The 21057-nt window shown below is 36.5% G+C and overlaps 1 protein-coding gene across 7 annotated transcripts; it reads right to left on the bottom strand.

The window, feature by feature from the left end:
- Positions 1 to 206: 206 nt before the first annotated feature.
- On the bottom strand, positions 207 to 17961 carry rufy3 (RUN and FYVE domain containing 3). Of its 7 annotated transcripts, XM_077231483.1 has the most exons (19): positions 17418 to 17885; positions 11834 to 11990; positions 7797 to 7970; positions 7346 to 7463; positions 7169 to 7270; positions 6945 to 7068; positions 6731 to 6795; positions 6556 to 6621; positions 6378 to 6447; positions 5772 to 5864; positions 5460 to 5543; positions 5164 to 5331; positions 4553 to 4650; positions 2484 to 2603; positions 1768 to 1891; positions 1595 to 1671; positions 1477 to 1501; positions 1305 to 1382; positions 207 to 711 (listed from the first exon to the last, which is right to left on the bottom strand). In XM_077231483.1, the coding sequence occupies exons 1-19, from the start codon at positions 17454 to 17456 to the stop codon at positions 568 to 570; spliced, it is 1926 nt and encodes a 641-aa protein (XP_077087598.1). In that variant the 5' UTR covers positions 17457 to 17885; the 3' UTR covers positions 207 to 567. The 7 variants fall into 7 exon arrangements, with proteins under 7 accessions (XP_077087598.1, XP_077087597.1, XP_077087599.1 ...); XM_077231482.1 differs by lacking the exon at positions 11834 to 11990 and having other exon boundaries at positions 17418 to 17961; XM_077231484.1 differs by lacking the exons at positions 11834 to 11990; positions 17418 to 17885 and adding an exon at positions 9461 to 9608.
- Between the last annotated feature and the right edge of the window lie 3096 nt (positions 17962 to 21057).

Raw genomic sequence — 21057 nt, 5'->3', positions numbered from 1 at the left:
GTTTAAAAAAAAAAAAAACGTTCCATTGTTGTACTAATAACTTTGTGAAATTGTTCATGCACTTCAAATCTAGATATAAGTATGTTGTTTATCCCAGGACTACCAAGCCATTCCACCAACATTTAATACTGCCATAAATGTTTGTTCATGCATTTATATATATATATATATATATATATATATAAAACTATCCTGTCTACAATCGATCATCTTAATTCAGTTTTTTTTTATTAATACATCAATATTATGTTATTGTATCATCTTACTTGCAATATTAATTGATGGAAACAATTCAAGTACAAGAAATGCATAAATCCACTTGGTGGACAACTTCACTCATCCGCAAGAATTAAACGTTCTTAAAGCATTTCCAACAAAGAGCTGGTAAAAATCATCCCTTTTTGGCAAATGTTATGTGAAAAAAAAAAAAAAAAAAAAACAGATATGTTGTATAATTGAGATGCCCGAAACTGATAAATGATCCAGAATGTGATGTGCAATTTATGTACAGCACCATTTGCGTTGATAAACCATTAAAGCTACAGCCAGGACAGTCTGTGCTCGACCTCAGGATGGGGAGGACCCGTACTGCTGCAGTAACTGTGAGTAGCAGACGTCACACACGTGCTCAGGGTTGATGGAGGAGGGCAGAGGGAGTTCATTAGCCATGCAGTTCTCACAAAACACGCCACTGCAATTCTTGCATTGCCTCTGAAATAGTTCAAAAGATACAACACTTGTAAAACAGTTCTATTCCATAGTTCTAATACTGACGATCACAGTACTGTAATCACAACAGTGCTCAATATGTATTATGTTGTGCTTTAGTCATCGAGGGGGGAAAAAACAATTAAAAGTAATACTGTGAATTACTATTAAAACAACTTTTCTATTTTAAAATGTGATTTACTCCTGTGATGGTAAAGCTGAATTTTCAGAAGCCATTACTCAAATCTTCAGTGTGTCACATGATCCTTCAGAAATCATTCTAATAATCAATATTAAAAACAGTTGTGCATCTTAAATTTTTTTGTAAAAACTGATATTTTTTTAGGCGTCTTTTATTAATTAGTTAAAAAGAACAGCATTTATTTTAAACAGAAATATTTTGTACCATGTCAAATGTCTTTTCTGTCACTTTTGAACAATTTTATGTGTCTTTGCTGAATAAAAGTATTAATTTCTTTGAAACAAAATGTACTGACCCCAAACGTTTGAATGGAAGTGTAGTTCAATAATGACGGGCTATTAAAAAGCAATGATCTCTGTTTAATGAGGAATTTAGTGTTGGATTGCTTTGGTACCTTGGGTGTAGTCAGAGAGTCTTGATTTTCACACATCGGGCAGATGGAAGGGTCAACATCTTTACAAAGAGACTGGTCCTATCAAACAAGAGAAATGTGAGAATATTAAAACAAGAAATGATTGCAGGGAACTTAAAAAAAAGATAATAAAAGAATTACTGATCAAATGTACCTGTTCATCTTCATGTGACAGTGTCCTGAGAGAAAGACAGTTTTAGTTTAATTTTGATAACATTGAAGTAAATAATTTCAGTTGTATGCTACTGGTTCTGCATTTAAGATAAACTTACAAACTGGAACTTAGACTTGACTTGTCTTCAAGTGCAGTACGCAATGTATAATTTTCTTTTTTGACAGACTCTAACTCCTATATAAAAACAAAAAGACTCTGAATTTCAGGGAACAGCACACTACATGTAGTGAAAGCAACTGAATGACACGGTAGGTGGAAAGCAGGTCTCGCCTTTCTGATGTCATCCACGTGCTGCCTCGTGTCTCCCTGCGGAGGCGTTTTTCCTAACAGAGCCTCAGAGGTTTGGCCTCCAGGATGCTCTCTCCATTTCTTGAGCTCTTGTTCCAAAATCCATCTATCACACCAAGAAAGACAAGGTCTTGTTAACATAACTCTTTCGTGAGACGATGATTAGAATTTCCACATTAGCCGTGGCATCTGATACAATCAACAACTAACGTGTGTACTTCAGTCAGTATATAACAATAAAATAATGATAATAAAATGTATATTTATAATTAAATTAAAAAAAAATTGAACAATAGATTCATAATTTTTTATCAAAATACAGTAAAAACTGTAATACTGTAAAAGAGTATTACATACTTTTCTATTTGAATATATTGTAAAATGTAATGTATTCCTGTGATGCCAAAGCTGAATTTTCAGCATCATTACGCCAGTCTTCAGTGTCCCATGATCCTTCAGAAATCATTCTAATATGCCGCTCAAGAAACATTTAGTATTATTATTATCAATGTTGAAAACATTTGTGCTGCTTAATATTTTTGAATCTGACTAACACAAAAGTCTTGATTGTACTGTAAATGTAGAAATTACCATTATTATTCAATATAAGTTCATGATGCGTAATGAATCAATAAATAACGAACCAGATCTTTTGCTTTCTAGATATTAGCCACTGAAACAAAACATATTCTCAGTACCTCTGCCGTCGTAACTGCTCAACCTCTTGCTGCAGACTCGCAATCTTGTCCCCAAACTCCTGCTTGAACAGTCGATTGGCCTCATCCGCCAGGTCCCGCTCTCTTTCTGCCTTCTTACATCTGAAGTTGGGCCACATTAACTTAATGAGGTGAAATGAAAACTTAACTAAACTAAAAAGCCATGGAAAAACGAAGATGATAAAAGCATTAAAAAAGAACCGAGGGAGGAACTTAAAAGACAGCTAGAGAGGACAGGAGGAAACATGTGACTAGAGCAGAAACTGTAAATACTCAAGAAGACGAGGCAGTCTGACGAAGTGTCTGATTTTTTTTTTATTAAGCTATATTTGTACTACAGGTCACATCTATATTACGTCTACATACACTTCAGTCCGTTCACAAATTAGAGGATTTCATCATCCAGACTTTTTGCAGAATCTGTAAAGCCTGGCGTAACAAATTTCCAAAGCTTCGACGTTTGGCATCAAACTACCACTGCATCAAATTCAGATTTCAATTAAGTTTACAATAAGCTGTAAAATAATTCAGGCACGCAATCTTGCACTCAACATCATTTCTTGCAGAAAAAAGAAAAAAAGCTAACATAACCTCCTGAATATGCCTGAAAGGAACATAATTATTCAGTTCATTTGTTTAGCTTGGGCATCCAAAGCACTCAACATCATCAAACTTAAGCAAGTAGGGTCAAATATTCAGGTCCCGGATTTTTGAGAGATCAACCAAAATTAACCGAATAATCTGGTGTTGCATACTATCATATAGACTATAGAGTATAAAACGATTGTACGTTTTTGTTAGGAATGTTTACCCCGTGCTGGACTGAAGTGTTTTATGGTTTTTATAATGCACCAACTTTGAGAAGTGTCCTGCTATCCTCTTTTTTTCAGTATTGAGTAGAGATATAAGAGAGATGCATTTCCATTACTTAAAATTAACGTCTGCCATCTTTGTTCTAAGATTGGCCAAAACAGCTGCGGTTAAAACATACAGAGGGAAACTAGAGACAGGAGCACTGGATCAGGCATACAATTATTGAAAAATGAGGGTTGACGCAGAAGCAAGATCTGTAGTTTTCAGTCCGGTTCCAACCACAAAATAACGGCAATGGATCTGACACCCAGTAATAAAATAAATACCCTAGTCATCTATGTTATGCGAAATCAAACTGAAGATCAGATTTTTTTTTGTCTTCTTTAATTTAGGCTTTTTTGGAAACTATCCGGTGTTTGCGATTGTTTTATTGCTGCCTCTGAAGGAGTTTTCCAGCAGCTGTGTTTAAGCTTCGTGCCTGCTTAGCCATGTCGTTCTCACTGCTCAGGAAAAAGGAGTAGAAACACAAGAGAATGAGCATGCGACAAATGTCAAATGAACAGGTAAAAGCGAAGAAGGGATTAAGAGAAGACAGAGACAGAGAGCAGAAGTTGTTTTTAGAAACAGACTGTTGACGACCTGTGGGAGGCAGCAATGTTTCTCTAAAAATTTAAACAGGAAAGAGTGGACTCGTCTTATTAGAGCCCTGATTTGTGCTCTATATAAGTGATATATCTGTAGTAGCCAATTTAACCGCTAGCTGTCAATATTACATACGGCACCTTTAATGTTAATTTATAAAAATATACAGTACATAAATATTAAATATATAAATTGTTCTTTAGTTAATGTTCAGTCATATTCACAATAAATCAAATGTAAAAGCAATTAAGCATTATCACTGAATTATATTATTCTGTATTCTATCTGCATAACATCTGGGATTTAAAATCTAATTTCTTTTAAATCAAGACTATTTTTAGGTCGTAGATCAAATAATAAAAATTGTGGAATTGATCATTTGTTCATTTGATCATGAGGACAGACAGTCAGATGTTCTTTCTTTGCATTTTTACTTAGCACTACAATTATGATCCTAATAATATCATTTGTAATGAAAAAGGGTGTGTTAAATCAGATTTTAGAAACGAGGCCTTTTCACTAGTGCTCTTAGACTTTGTTTTTACAGTATCCATGTCATGTGTAAATGCTGTGCTGATGTACTTATACTCTCTCACCTGCTCTCCAGCTGTTTAATAATGCTCCCCATCTGGTTTGTTTTCTCCTCCAAGCGGCTGATGATGTCACTCTTCTGTTTTGCACCGGTCTCAGAGCTCTACAGGCCAGACACACATCAATAACATGCTACATCAAAAATAAATGCAGTTTTGCTACACTAGATTTAAGCAGTACTAATGCAGTTGTAATGTTCTTAATCTTTTTAACACTTCCTCACATAAAAGCCACGAGAAGCAGCAAAAGGATTTCAGACAAATGAATAGAAAGTCCTGCATTTTAAACAATTGATGGTTAGTTACCCTATTATTTTATGTAGCTTCATAAAAAGTATATATCGCAAAAAAATATTTAGATTACACTAGTACATTTTTAAAAGTTTTCTGCCAAGTTTGACACACTTTGTGACTTGGCACCGTACGTCTACTTTCTTCTTTAAATTGGCAGTGTCAAATCAAATCACTTCGTTGTCACTCCACCATAGGTTAACCTGTTAATTGCTTACACTATGCTTTTGTATGTCTATGTAAATAAATAATTAAGAGTGCGTTTTGTTGAGACTCGAGAAGCAGCTCCCATGATAAACCTGTAAAATGTTTTTTTTCTCCCATACCTGTGACTTAACGGAGAGCTCATGGTTGAGTGTACGCAGTTCATCTAACTGCTGTCTTAGCTCCACCAAAGCGTCATGTTTTTCACAGATGTCCTTCTCTAGCATCTTCATGGACAACTCCATCTCCTGCTTCATCCCTATTTGCACCTCAAGCTCCTTCTCCACATCCTACACACACACACACACACACACACACAGGCTCTTAAGACTTCTCGAAAGAACTCGGACTCGATTCTCTGAAGAACCCACATCAGAGATGAAATCAATTCACACACAGGCATTAATGTTTTACTCACCAGTCTGAGCTGAGTTTCCTCTTTGAGCTGTTTGCGAGTTTCTCCGAGCACTTGACCGTTTGCAGTACCATCTGCCCTTGATGCCTTCAGGAGGAACACAGGTCAAATATCACACAACAGAGCAAAGCAAAGTGCAACCAAAACAGTGTGTTATGACTGCGGACTGTGAACTCAGTTGTGTATGTGCTTACAAAAGTAAGCTTGTGGTTTACTTTTAAATAATGAGTAACATGCAGTCAATCAGTGTTGTTTGACTGAATGACTGTTAACAGTCAGTACTTCAATGATATTATTAAACACAATGTTGTTCACCTTGCGACTAGACTCCACTAAGTAAGAACTTTCCTCCTTCACTCTTTCCAGGTCCTCCTGCAGAGTGATGATCCTGTTGTTTGCGACAGCAAGCTAAGTAACAAGAATATTCTATTTTATTTATTTTTAAAGAAAGTAATACATTTATTCAGCAAGGACACATTCAATTAATCAAAAGTGACAGTAAAACATTTATAATTTCACAAAAGATGTCAAACAAATACAGTTCTTTTGAACTTTTTATTCATCAAAGAATTCTGAACGATGTACCAAAGTTTCCACAAATCCAAGTGTTTTCAACATTGATAATAATGAGAAATTGTTTTGAAGAAAAATTCTTGAATGGCGTATTAGAATGATTTCTAAAGGATCATGGTACACTGAAGACAGAAGGAATAACTGAATTCAGCCTTGCCATCACAGGAATAAAATACATTTTAAAACAGTTATTTTAAATTGTAATAATATTTCACAATTGATCTGTTTTTACCATTTACTGTTTTGATCATATAAATGCAACCTTGGTGAGCATAATAAACTGTTGAACGGTAGTGTGAATTCAGTTCTATTTCATTTAAATCATTTATCGTTATAATTATAACCCACCTCCTCTGTGAGTTTTGTGTTGGACTTCTCCAGCGCATCCACTTTGGCTTGCAGATTATTCACTGACGCACTGGGAAAGGGGAATTAAAAGTGACAATGTGAGATTGCTAATGGTTTCCAAATGAGCAGCTCTTACAATCACAACCCCCAAGGCTGATGTTGGGTAAAGCAACTGCACCTTAAATGTCTGTTCAGTTCCTCCACGTAATTCTTCTGGTCAAGAATAGCTGTAATCTGTCCATCACTGCAAGCAAAGAGCAGCTTTAGAAGCAGCACTGAGCTTTTCACAATGAGTCCAAAAGCTTTCAGACTAAAACAACTAGCTTCATTGAGGAAATTGAACATAGACTTACCCCTCTGTGCTTTTGCTACTGTGCGCACCATCTTTCAGATACATGGAAAAGTCTATGACTCCAACCTATAAACAGAGTAAAAGAGATCTTATTACCCTGTAAAAACAAATAAATTTACATTTTGGCAAGCACACTTTATAGAATAACATTGACAGCAAATTTGCTCTATCATCTGTTGTCCTCCATTGCTTGTGTTCAGTAAAAAGTAACTAACCTGTGAGTCTAAATCTTCTCCCTTCATACACAAGTTAGCGTCAATGACATTCAGGCCCACCAACAGCCCAGCGATCACGGCTCCTTCCTCCTCCATCATAAGAGCGTTGGGCTCATAGAATTCACTGAGGAAAACAACAACAGTATATATAAGATGTTGAAAAAACTGGATTGCAAGACCAAAATTACAGCTTTTATATTAAAGACCAAAGGCAGGAAATGTACCTGAGCAGGTCTTTTCGGTTGATGATGGTCTTCATGTAATCTGAGAGCTTCTTCTGCATCAAGGCCAGGCGAAGCCATGCTCTGCCTCTTCCTAACGGGGTTCTGAGATAAAAGAACAACTTCAGATTTCGAAACACAAAATAAAATTCCATGTTCAGGTTGTAGATGTTTTCTTACTTGAGCCCAGGAAGGTCTTTGACACTGGCTGTGATCTCACCAGCTTCGGGAGTCAACTTTTCTACAAGCTCCAAAGGACCCCAAAAAGACTTATTTTGACCAAGGAATGTCTTCTTACCTAAAAAACAGGATACCTTTAGAAAAAGAAAACCTGGAGACAGACTGAGACAAAGAAATAATATATTTAAATGCATTTAAATACATTAAATGTCCCAACCATGATGTAGTTGCACAATAACTGTCAAGGTTAAGCATTACAAAACAAAATATACTGGTACACTGTACTTACGGGATTATAAATGGTAAACACAACACACGAAAGTACTGTGCAATCAGTAACTGTCAAAATTAATGAACAAATGATCATGTTATTATTACATAAAGGACATAAATGATGACCAGAGATTACCCTGTGAACTGTGGAATTATGGTTGGGATTTTTTCTGCTTACTTTTAAGTCCATGTTTCAGGCAGTGCTCCATGACGACAAAAAACTGCTGCAACGGGGCATAGTCTGAGTCAAGCGTGCGGCCCAGGTTCAATGCGGACTCGATCAAGCCCTTGATGCTCAGCTTGGCCATGTTCATCAGGTTAAGCCTCTCGATGGCAATGGGGTCTTTGGGATCTGGAGTAAAACAGAAATTCAAACATTATGTTAAATATAATACAATTCTCTCACTGTGACTTCTCCTACACACAGTATACATGATATGAGAGCAGTATATGAGAGTTTGGACTAGAGAACCTTTAATTGACTACGACTACATGGTTTTCTCTAAACCTAGCAAAAAAACAAACAAAAAATTCTAGTTGATGCCATTTGAAATGCAGCAGATGCGGACTGACTGCATTCCAACATGCAAACAAATTGTTAGATAAAAGGGTGTCTTGATAGAACAGATTATCGTTTTGTTTGCTGTTGTTTTCAAAATAATCTCCATCCACCCTTACATTGCATCACAACTTGCATAAACTATAGTAAATCAATTTTCCGTTCTCAAGCCTCACCCTGTCTGATCCAAAACACACCCACAGTAATGCAATCATTTCATCATCAAGACTCTCAATCCACGTCTGTTAGCAAATATCAGTGACATTTTTTATAAGCACAGCAATGGGAAAGAGAAAGACTGATAAAACAAAAAGAGTAGTTTTCCTTTAAGATTGCTTGGGTTGATTTTATAAATGGGCCAAGATGAGCTAATTTGGAATTTAGTCAAATTTCTCATTATCTAAAAATTTTTTTTAAATCTCATTACTTTTCATTGTGTCATTTTTCACAGCACATTGACTCCCTAATGCAAAGTTAAAAATGAAGACATTCAAAGACTTTGATATTATGGTATAGAATCGCTAATGCAAAGTTAAAAATGAAGACATTCAAAGACTTTGATTTTATGGTATAGAATCGCTAATGCAAAGACAAAAACGAAGACATTCAAAGGCCATGAAATTAAAAGGAAAGCCAACAGACAGCTTTCAGCAGGTACGAATGAAAGACCTTCTTGGTGTAACTTCACACAGTCACACAGAAAAGAGTGAGTCTAGCCATCGCTACTCAAGCCAAAGGTTACACAAACTACAAAAAAAAAAAAAAGTCTGTCCGTAAAGACAGAGACTTTCTTATCGATACATAAGCCTCTGAATCATAAATATTTAATGTCTTTTAGAAGCTATGGGGAGCCTAGAAAATCTAAATAGCCAAACATTTTGCATGAATGCTGGTAAAACCATGCGATAAAAAAGTCAAATCAGCCAGAGAATGGGGTGGGGCAGTGAGACAGCCAAAGAAAACAGGCCAGACAAGAGTATTCCAGCCAAATGGTAGCCAGATATTCTGCTAGCTACAAAGATAGCTAGCAATAAAGTAAGTCACAGACGGAAACATCAAACCAAAAAACGGGAAGGGAGATAAGACATTGAAAAAGAGACAGATAAAGAAAACAACAAAAGAACATGAAGACGGTAAAGCTTTGGAAGCTGTGGTGTGAATGTGCTGTTCAGGGAGGCTGGTTCAGTAAAGACAGGGCGGCGCGGACACGCCTGCTGTGGTTTTAGGATGGTGCCCGAGGCGGGGATGAGGTGGACTGGGGAGAGTGATGCCACCATACGCACCTTTAAACTCATCAAGCATTTGCATTTGCTCCACCAAATCTGTGAAATCCTCCCATGAGTCTTTGCAAAAGGCAATGGAAAACAGAAAAAAAGCAGAAAAGGATTGGGTCATGCACATCATGGGAGTAAAACAAAGCAACAACAAGAGACACATCATGTTGTAGGATGTTTGGTTGTAGAGTCTTATCTGCAGAGCCAAGCTCTCTCTCTATTCTCACTGTCATACATTAGAGCAAAAATGTTCCTAGACTTCAGAAACACTATAACAGAGACTAATAATAGCAAGCAGAGTGTTGATGGTCATTAAGAGCCACTATAATGTGCCAGCAATTCTGGATCGGAAGACAGTTACTATGAAGTCATTTGACTACACTAGACAAAGAAGCTCAAATAATGCTCTTCTTGTCCTGGAAGACTCATTGCATCTTATCTAAATCCATTTGTTTGTCAGAAGGCCTCAGGAAAGAATGTAATATTTCCTCTTTATCCACAGCACTAGAAATAATATCCTTAAGTTTTCATTATAGCTTTAAAAGGACAGTTCACAAAAAAAGGAAAAAAATCGGTCATTCATTTATTCACCTTCATGTCACTCCAAACCTGTGACTTTCTTTCTTTTTTGGAACATAATACAAGATATTTGGAGATATTTTCCTTTTTTCTTTCCATAAAATCTAAGTTAATGGTAAGCAAACCTATCTTGTTACTAACATTTTTCAAAATATCTTCTTTTATGTTCCACAGAAGAAAGTAAGTCATACAGATTAGGAATGAGGGTGAGTAAATGATGACAGAAATTTCATTTTGGATAAACTTTCCCTTTAAGATCTTCTATGTCACTTAGCTGTTGGGGAAAAGGAGAAGAAAAACAAAGACAAAAATCAAATGACACTTAATGAGGCAGAGCAATACATTACAAAGAGCGTCTGCAAGCAGTGAAACAGACCAAGGGGAAAATGGCAACTAACTAATATTTACTGATTTGCACAATAGATTATTTGAAGAGAATATTTGTTATAAAACATCTATGAAGAAGTGTTACTGTCTTGACTTCATCTGGCTCTGGAAACTGACCTAACGTCAAAATCTAAATTTTTATGTCATATGTTTATTACAATGTAATAGTGAGGAGACAAATAAGTCACACAGTGCAAAGGTGATGCAATTCTTGGAAATGTATGACCGATAAACAACTACAAGACAAATCTGTAAACAGACCTTATCAGGTAATGTTTTCTATTCCTTGTCTTGCTAAATGCCTGCTTCCTCCTCTCTCAATGCACAGAAAACACATCAGACTGAGATAACTGTTACTATCAACATGTAGATTCTGCTCTCTACTGCCAACTGATAAGTATAACATCCCTTTAAGACATTTGATTGAGTAGGAATCTCGGGCACGTTTCCAAGGCAACAAAATTGTGTCCACATGACTGTGTTTCCCGATGTCCTCTTTTAACCTTTGGCACAGTGAGCCGTGACTCTCCAGCAATGCACTGGATTAGCAAAACAATTGTGAGCTCTGACCACAGGTCAACACTATTCTAAAAAATATATATATAGGTGCATTATATTTTTTTCTTTACAAAAGTAAATAAATGAAAAACAAATTGTAAGCAACTTTTATCTATATTAAAGACAACAAAAATGGGTGGGGGGGGGGGATTCAAACTATATTAAGTCATTTGTTAAGGCCCATTCACACCAAGCACGATAACTATCAGATTTTAATAATCGTTCTAATTCTGAGAATAGGGAAGCCCATAGCACAGCTTTATTGATAACCACAATATAATTGGAATCACTTTCAGAACTACTTTTTCCAGCTGATGAACAATAAAAAACAAACAGCCAACCACAATCCTGACTTTAAAGAGCTTAAGAAGCTCTAAGAACAGAATGTTACCGTTCATATGCATGTATGCTGCTATAAGTAGCCTTAAAGTTATATTTATAGTCATCATTTTTGGTGTGAACAGGCTTTTATAGTCATTTAAAAAAAATATATATGATCCAGAATCCAAATATCTTAATAATACTGTAAATGGAGTTACAGTTTGTCAAAAACTGATTTATTTGTATTATTTAATTGGAGGGACTTTCATTCTGGTGGATTTTCCCAACAGTGTGATGCACATGCTTAACTTGTTCGACGTGACAATTTAATTGGACAACTAAACTACAAAACAGCATATGAATAGCTTCATTCAAATCATTCAGTGGGAAACAAACCTTCACAACCACTTGTGCTCCATAAAACTACATTTCCAGGCAGGCCTGCAGGAACGCTGAGAGCATGATGGTGGAAGGTTGGGCCAGCACCGCCCAGTACGATAAGAGCAACCGAGGCCTAGTGATGCTGTGCGCGCCTACCTTCATGAGCAGGCTCGGGATCAGGCGTGAGCGAGATGTCGTTGAGCTCACGCAGGCACAGCCATTCCCCATCCACCGACACGCGGAAGTTGCATAGGTAGATGGTCTCTCGGGCAGCCTGTGTGATCTTGTCAGTAGTGGGGGTGGGGGCATCGCTCTGGGGAGTCAGATCAGACATGGTGACTCAGCTGATCGCTGCTGCGACGACAACAACACTTACGATGGCGGCCGTCAGCAAAGAGTCAGGTGCAGGGAATAGAAATAATGACTTCTTTTTAAAAATCCAGTCCAAGTAATAGTCTTCTCCAGAACAAAGGAAGATGGAAAAAAGAGACAAGGAAAACAAAGAAGGGGAAAGAAAAAAAAATCAACCAGCAGTCCACGCCAAACCTGACCGAAAGGATGCTGTTCTTATGGGGCTCAACGGCCTCGTCTTGCGAAAGAGCATCGACTGCTAAAATCCTCCGTGTGAATAAAGGCTTCAGTGCTCTCTGGCTCAGCACAGCCAGGGAATTGAGATGCTGTATGAGCCTCACTGGAGCTACAATCAGAGATGTCTGTGTCTCTCTCTCTCTCTCTCTCTCTCTCTCTCTCTCTCATTCCCTCCCTCCCTTACAGCCCAGCTGCTCGCATTCACCGGATTGGCTGCACGTGCTGCAAATGGGAGGGTGCAACCAAGATGGCCACCGTGATGCTGAGGAGAATTGTGGGAGTCACGTGAGCAGATGGTGGAGGGGGGCACAGTTCCCGAGAGGCCTGTCAGAGGGGGGAGCTGTTGCCAGTGATGCAAATGCTGAACAAGAGAAGTATGGAAGCCCTACTGATTGAGAACCAGAACACTGCGGATAAAGCTGCTGTTTACTGAACTTTAGGAGGAGCAAGTTGGCACTTAGTGTAAAATTAAACTGTGTATGAAGCAAACAAGTAGCTATAACTCTACAGACACAATGCGTGATATGTTTGACTATTTTTGCTGACCATTTGGGATGGTGTTGTAGAAATATAGAAATTAATATGAAAAGGTAGGCCTAAAAAAACGCCTTTGAAAAAAAGAAGCTCATATGCAAAGTCATGTAAAATGGGGTTTGAATACTAGAAGTAATCTATTAACCTCATTAATTATTTACAAAAGAAAAGCACTCATGCAGGGAAACGATCCATTTATAACACATATTGTGTAACACCATTGGGTACGGACATACACTACCGTTCAATTTGAACTGTTTTAATTATTTTAAAGAAATGAATACATTTATTCAGCAAGGATGCAATAACGAATCAGAAAGTGACAGTGTTACAAAGACTATAGTTTGAATAAATATTGCTTTGAACTTTCTAATGTATATGAAAAGACTATGATGATACAGAAAAACTGTATCATGGTTTCCACAAAAATATAAAGCAGCAAAGCAGTTTTCAACATTGAAAATAATATGAAATGTTTCTTGATCAGCAAATCAGCATATTAGAATGATTTCTGAAGGATCATGGGACACTGAAGACTGAATAAGTGATACTGAAAAATTCAACTTTGCCATCACAGGAGGAGTAAAAAGGACTTTTCTGAAATATATTCACAAATCAGTTATTTTAAATTGTAATGATATTACACAATATGACTTTATGAGTTTACAATATGATTTTGTCAATGCAGCCTTGGCGACCATAAGATAATTCTTTCGAAAAACATCTAAAAAAATCTTACCGACCCCAAACATGTGTATCATAGTGTTGTAACTCTAAAACTATGTAAATGAAAATACCAAATTCATTCTCACACGAGAGAAATGTCATCATCATTCAGAGATGCAATACTAAATCAGTTTATCTCAATCTTAGTGAGATAAATCATTACAGATAATGAATCATAATACTGCATTGCATTAATTCACAAATTGCAATAAACAAAAGAGACAATGGGCGACATTGGTCTGATTTAAGAAAAATAATATATACTATTTAGTTTTCATTTCCACTTCTTCCACAAAATACAAATATACTGTATTTCCAATCTTTAATTTCTTCAAATGTATGCTGCACTCCAAAATAGCACATTAGCATAGCACAACCCTGACACATGCTACATTCAGTACTGTAATTCTGCGTCATATGTTCTTTGAGCTGTAATGTACTAATAAAAATTGTGAAAATTATTTACTCAGGTGCTGTTTAACAAGTACAATTTAACCATAAAACCAACAACAACTTCCTGGCTCCCAATACCCTAGCATTTTCTATTTTTCAGCTCCTCAAATATGACAGCTACTCCGCTATAGTGGATTTATAGGACAGCGAACTGTTAACTGGTTGCACACTTGCACACAAATTCTCAGCAGATGCATTATGTCATCCAAGAATTGTTTGCACATGGTTTCATGAATTCTATGTATTCAGATACCCTAATCTGTTGACATACTCATGTTACTTTTTGCAGCATGCATATTTGGATGTGGGCCATTACGGAGCCCCTAAAGGGACGTGGTGGTGAAAAAAAAATTAGGATGGGAGAATTTTTTTTTTTTTAAATCTTTTGTGTTCCCTCGCAAAACTTTTGGGTTCCCCCGAGAAACTTTGCGTTCCCTCGCAAAGTTATTTGGATTCCCACGCAAAAGTTTTGCGTTTCCTCAAAACGAGCTTTATAATATAGGCTAAATGGATCTTTATGTGCAGGCGGCTGAGAGACAAGTCAAGGGACCATCTGCAAAGTGCAATATAACCCAACAAACGACTACAGCATCAACTCATATTCAAAAATAGTCATTAACTTCAATGTTACAAACTGTAGTGCCACCCAATTCAGCTTACACATCAATGGTGACCCACTGGTCATACTACACTGCTTTTGCACATTTTATATTATGAAAAATATTCAATAACTCCACTGTAACACCAAATTTAGTTCACACATCACTGCTCTAATATTGGTTATACAACACTTTGTCTTCCAAATGCATAACTGTAAATGTAACTCTTTTATCCAAAGGTATGCATTTACATTCTTATGAGTTCTTGCTCTTCCCTGGGAATCGAACCTATGACCTTGGCATGCACCAACGCTCTACTGTTTGAGCTACAGGAAAGCTAGTATGGGAAGTAATTGCACATAAAAAATCAGTAGGCCTATTATTTACACAAAATTATATTGGTACTGTGCGCAGCTAGTTACAATCATAGCTTATGCATTATATTTGCTTGCTGAATTTCGATGGCATTACACATAACAGTGTGAAGGTATTGATTTTATTTAATAAAAAATCATGACAACTATGCTTTTTTTTTATCAAACTAACTAAGTATTGTAGTATAACCAGCAGGAGAGCGGTGATGTGTGAACTGAATTTGGCCACAATGTCATAGTGAAGCTATAGAATATGTTTAATAATATAAAATGTGCAGATGGGTTTGGGATTTGAACTTTGCAGACGGCCCCTTATTTGGACTTGTCTCTCAATCGGCTGTTTAGATATAAATTTATATTATGAGGAGAATTAGCTCGTTGTCTAGGTTACTGTGATTGTAAATAGGTGTCGTTTGTGTTTTAACAACGTTTAGCTCAAAAATATTGATCCGGGAAGTTCGAATAGCCTATTTGAATATTGCCAGCATTTCTTTATATTTGAGTCCAAGTTCAAACACTATGAAACGCTCCATTAAAGCTGCAGTAGGGAGTTTTGAGAAAATGTTGACTGAAAATTTGAAGAAGCACAACTTACAGGTCCAACCCCCTTGCTCTCTGCTGCGCTACAGCCCTCCCTCCACAGCTCCTCCCCCACAGCGGAGCCTGCCGTGAACGCGCAGGCTAGTAAGCAGGACCACCGATGACGGCGGATTATAAACAGTTATGGAACATTCACTAATAGGGACGAAACATCAACAATATGCTTTACATTGACTACATTGACTATGGCCTGCCCATACTTTGACTACAAACTTGGTCCTCAAATCATTATGTATTTTGCAATACATGTAACTTTATAAGGTTGCACTCTTTCTATAAGTTATAAATAGCTAGTAAGATAACGTTAAAGGATTAGTTCACTTTTAAAAAAAACTTTTGCTGATAATTTACTCACCCCCATGTCATCCAAAATGTCCATGTCTTTCTTTCTTCAGTCGAAAAGAAATTAAGGTTTTTGATGAAAACATTCCAGGCCTTTTCTCCATATAATGGACTTCAAAAGGACACAAACGTTTCAAGGACCAAATGAGAGTTTCAGTGCAGCTTCAAAGGGCTTTAAACGATACCAGACGATGAATAAGGGTCTTATCTAGCGAAACGATCGGTCATTTCAAAAATAAATAAAAAACTTTAAGTTTTATAAGCACAAATGCTCGCCTTGCTCTGTTCTGTGATGCACGTTCTTGATCCTGTTCGAACTCGTTCATCCAAATGAACGAATCTTTTTCGAGTCATTTAGTTCGTTGAATGAATGAAATGACTCGAAAAAAGATTCGTTTATTTGGACGAACGAGTTCGAACAGGAGAGTCACGAACGACGGTACGCGCTCGCGCTGTGCAAGAGAGGGGTGATCAGCGCGTACACGAGCGTGATTGACACTGCTAAGACATTCGTCCTGGCTCTGATTGGTTGTTTCTGACCGGGAGTGGTGTATTTCTGCAAATGGCAGTAGGACCACAGGGAGGAGCCAGAGGAGCTTGATTTTTTTCACAGATTATCTGTCTCATATTCTACTTTCAGGACATAATGACAGTTTTAGCAAATATTTGTTTACAAAAGCTACCTACTGGAGCTTTAACGTACGGAGATCTGAAGCACTGCCAGCGGAACATTAAACAGGAAGTGTCTGTCCGAGCTCACAACAGGGTTTGCGTGGGAACGCAAATATCTTTGCGAGGGAACGCAAAAGTTTTGCGAGGGAAGGCAAAGTTTCTCGGGGGAACGCAAAAGATTTAAAAAAATAAATAATTCTCCCATCCTAAATTTTTTTCCACCACCACGTAGGCAATGATATAAAAAGAACATAATTATTGGTGATTGCATCTGACATCACACACCATGAATTACTAAAAATGGTATTTAAAAGATCTGTCCAGTGTAATGGCCCCTATACATCAGAGGATTAAAAAAAAACAATGTTATACTGCAAAAGCATAGCCTATTTTAAAACAAAGAAATATCTACTTTTGTGTTCAGCAGAAGAAGAAAAAATATACAGGTTTGGAATAACCTGAGCGTGAGTAGGCTACATGACTAAATTTTCATTTATGTGTGAACTATCCCTTTAAGACTGTAGTGTAGCCTAGATAATATTCAACTACTTCCATAAAACAGCTGTTGTTTTCATGCGAGCTGATGACAGTTTGTGCCATCGGTGTATTATTTATTGCTGATAAATTAGAAGTCAGAAATTCAAGAAAAACGACAATTAATAAAGACGGTCTGAAACTGAACAGCAAAATGCAAGCTTGCATAACGTAAACGCTGCAGTGGCTGTCATTGCACGGCGTTGTTGACATTGAAACACAAGGCTTAGGCTGCCAAATATTGCTGGATATTCAAGTGAAGCAGACACCATCACATTCTATGAAATAAACATGCAGACGATCATATCATATACTCACTTCTTGTTTTCTTGTTAGTCTTCTCAATCTGGAATTCATATCGCACTGGTGAAGGAAGAGAAGAGCTCGTCTGTGTAAACTGTATAACGTTAACGTTACTTGAGTTATAAGTTAGAGCTTCCTTGAAGTAAATCACCGAGGCCGGAGAAAGCGACTCCTCTGGACTGTTGACTGCTTGACCATCGGTGTCCTTCATGTGTGGTTTGAGAAATTCATTAGATGACACTAAAGTTTCGGAAACTTCCGCGCTGTGCTGCTCCGATGCTCCTGAGCTCTGGTCCGCCATCTTCAGTTCAAAATTCATGTGACCACTATGCGTCATCCCATTCAGCTCTCGTGTCTGTGAAGCAAACTCAAGTTTATCGAAGACTGTTTTAGGATTTTTATATTGTACGACTCGGCCTATTTCACCCGTATTGTTTCAGAATTTTCAGCCAAACAAAAAAATAAATAAAAAATGTCAGTCATATGGCATGACGCATAAGATCAGCTGGGCGAGAGCATTAAAGGTACAGCAGCAGCATCAGTACACGATGACTTCAATAGCGGGACGATAAGTAACTTCACAACCACGTCACAACAGAAGACTGTAGTGCTGGGTAGTAATTGCGGTTACATCAAGTAATCTGGATTACCTAATCTGATTCCAAAAATACTTGTAATTAGATTAGATTACATTTTAAATTACTTGTAATAAGGCTAGTATAGTTAGGCTACTTTTTTATTGATTACATGTAATCCTCACAATGGTACATCATTCATAATACATTTATTCTCCTACTACTTCCTTTTTTAATTTTTACCTTTTACTAGGCAATAAGAAAAAAATAATAATCTCAGGCTATACGACGTTCGTAGCTATATTCTTCCAGGTTTGTGGAATTGCACACACAGACCAGCCTCATGAGTAGGCCTACTGAAAACTGAGACCCACGCAGCATTTATTCACTGGTTTTACAAAAATCATTTCACTTTTGAGAAAAGTTTTCTCAACATTGCTTATCTAATCAACTCCTGACAAACACATTAGTGTTATTTAACTATCATTCAGTGAGTCATTTAACCATGTATTACTGTCTTTAGAATATTTTGTCTTTTTACACATTTAAATGTAAATTCACATTATTTAATATTTACATGCAATGCAGGGATACATTTTTTTGTCTGGAGCTCTTTGACCTAATATATTTACTTGAAGTAGCCTACTCCTTGAGATTTTAAGTTAATAAAGTTTAGGTCAATAATAAAATGAAGTCAATAATAATAATAACTAATAATAAAATTAAGTTCACTGTTGTCTGATGCCAGTTAATGGTCACATGGCATATATATATATATATATATATATATATATATATATATATATATATATATATATATATATAGAAATGAATAAAATATATAGATATTTTTTATTAGTACGAGTTCTATTTTGATTGTTTTTTTTTAAACATTTATTTTAATTTTAAATGTTTTATGATTTTCATTGAACTCATGAACCCCATGCAGTACCATCAGGAACCCTAGTCCTTGAAACCCCGAAGAAGAAAAAAACATTATGGAAACATGCAGAAAAGTTGTAGGAAAACACTTCCCAAAATAATGATTACAAGGACAAACTACAAAAAAGGCCTTATATTTAATGTTTACAAATGTGTAAATGCACCACTAGAGAGCGCCATCAGCAGTGTTTTGGTTTCTTATCCTGTCAGGTTTGTTAGCTAAAGTCTTCTATAGTAACTTCTAAATAGATCTCAATATTTGCTACATCTTTTGTATAATATAACACGGCTTCATTGTACATCTGCCCATGTAGAAAAGAAAAAATTGAACAAATGAATGAAAAAATTAATTTTGATTATTATATTTTTTCCTTGTGCTTAAACGTTGCCCGGTAGTCAGTTTAGAGAAAATTTAAAGATGCTTTTTGGGGATTGCCATATTGGAGTTATTCCTTCAACATATATTAATTCTTAAGGCCTTCAGATACAGTATTGCATAAGTTTAAACAGGCTTCAGTATATTCAAAACTCTGCTGCTCATGTGCTCACCCTTACCTCTCCACGTGAACACATTGCCCTGACATGAATTTGCACTATGGCTTCCCATTCATGCTAGAATTTATTTTAAAATTCTCATTTTAACATACATAGAATTATATGGGACGGCACCATCTTAACTTTGTGATCTCTTTGTGATTAGTCTAATAGGCCGTCGCTTTTTCTCAGTTCTGCTAACACTCTTTCGCTTCCTCAGTCTTCATGTAAACTTAAAGGGTTAGTTCACCCCAAAATGAAAATTCAGTCATTAATTACTCACTCTCAATCCGTTCCAAATCCATAAGACCTTAATTCATCTTCAGAACACAAAGTAAAATATTTGTGATGAAATTCGAAGGCTTTCTGACCCGTTTTTCTGCTCTTCTCTATTAGAACTTTAGAATAGTTAAAAAAGTTTATTTCTCCTTTTTTTTTCAAGAATTTTTTTTTAAGGTTGTTTTTAACTAACTTACCATGTTGCCCTTATATCCGTGTTGCTATTATTTTTCTTTTTCTGTTTTGCTATAGTGCTTTGGGAGTAAGAAAAGTGCATTAGAAATAAAATGCATTGTTATTAGCTATCGTTTTATTAAGAGTTGTGTCATTTGAAAGAAAGAAAGTCTTGTGATTATCTAGACTGCAGTTGTGCATTTCCCTTATATGCTGAATAAGATTTTTTCCTGCATTACTAGTTTTCCTGTACTGTGATCCTATATATGCTCATATGCTTTGTTCCCTTGTGTTTGATTCCTGGGTTATATTGGTTGGCTTGTTTGCTTCGTTCGATGACACTGCCTGATGATAAGCCACCATAGTGTTATTTCAGAAGAGCTCTGACCAATGCAAGTTCAGTTCAGTTTTTAGCCTCTCATTGACCTTGGCACATGGAGGAATGAGCTGAATTTGCTCTTATCTTGACCATGAAGTCAAAAACAGAAACGAAAACAAGGAGGCCACAAAGAAATCAGCAGCACATATTGACTGTGACCTTTTTTATGAGATGTAGGAAATCTTCGACTTCCTCAAATTTCACATTTCTGAGATTAGGATTTGTTGTGTTTTTGTTTGTTTTTTCATTTGTTTCACATTGATCCGATTTTGCTATTCCATTAGCTTTCAGAGACTTAATGAATGCAGAAAATTAAGTACTATCATTTTACTGTACAATTAGGACTACAAATGTATTCTGTAATTGGTTACCAATAATTCTTCTTGTCCAAACACAGGACCTTGTTATACTAAACTAGACATCACATTTTTACAGAGACTTAGACAGGAGGATGTTAGTGAACCCAAAACAAAAAGGTTAGAGAGAAAACTAAAGCACCATGGTACAACAGTGCTACGCATGCAATCAAGAGAGAAACTCGTAACTTAGAGCGTAAATGGAAACAAACTAATTTAGAGGTCTTTAGAATCGCGTGGAAAGACAGTATGTCACGTTATAAAAAGGCTCTAAAAGCAGCCAGGGCTGAGCATCTCCGCAAACTAATAGAAAATAACCAAAATAATCCAAGGTTTTTATTCAACACCGTGGCTAGACTAACAAATAAACAAACATCACCAGAGCAAAATATTCCATTACAATATAGTAGTAATGA

The sequence above is a fragment of the Siphateles boraxobius genome, unplaced genomic scaffold (genome assembly GCF_051911475.1).
Source record: "Siphateles boraxobius isolate OS27281-9 unplaced genomic scaffold, OSU_SipBor_1 16, whole genome shotgun sequence".
Lineage (NCBI taxonomy): Eukaryota > Metazoa > Chordata > Actinopteri > Cypriniformes > Leuciscidae > Siphateles > Siphateles boraxobius.
This window is presented reverse-complemented; position numbering and strand designations above follow the sequence as displayed.

Bases quoted from the DNA above. Each gene is read 5' to 3' on its own strand.
- rufy3 (XM_077231482.1), bottom strand. From the start codon at position 17,739: ATGACGCATAGTGGTCACATGAATTTTGAACTGAAGATGGCGGACCAG. The intron at 7,069-7,168 runs GTACATTTCCTG...TGTTTTCCTCAG, and splicing joins AACCGAAAAGACCTGCTCAG to TGAATTCTATGAGCCCAACG. The intron at 1,892-2,483 runs GTACTGAGAATA...TTGGTGTGATAG, and splicing joins GAGCAGTTACGACGGCAGAG to ATGGATTTTGGAACAAGAGC.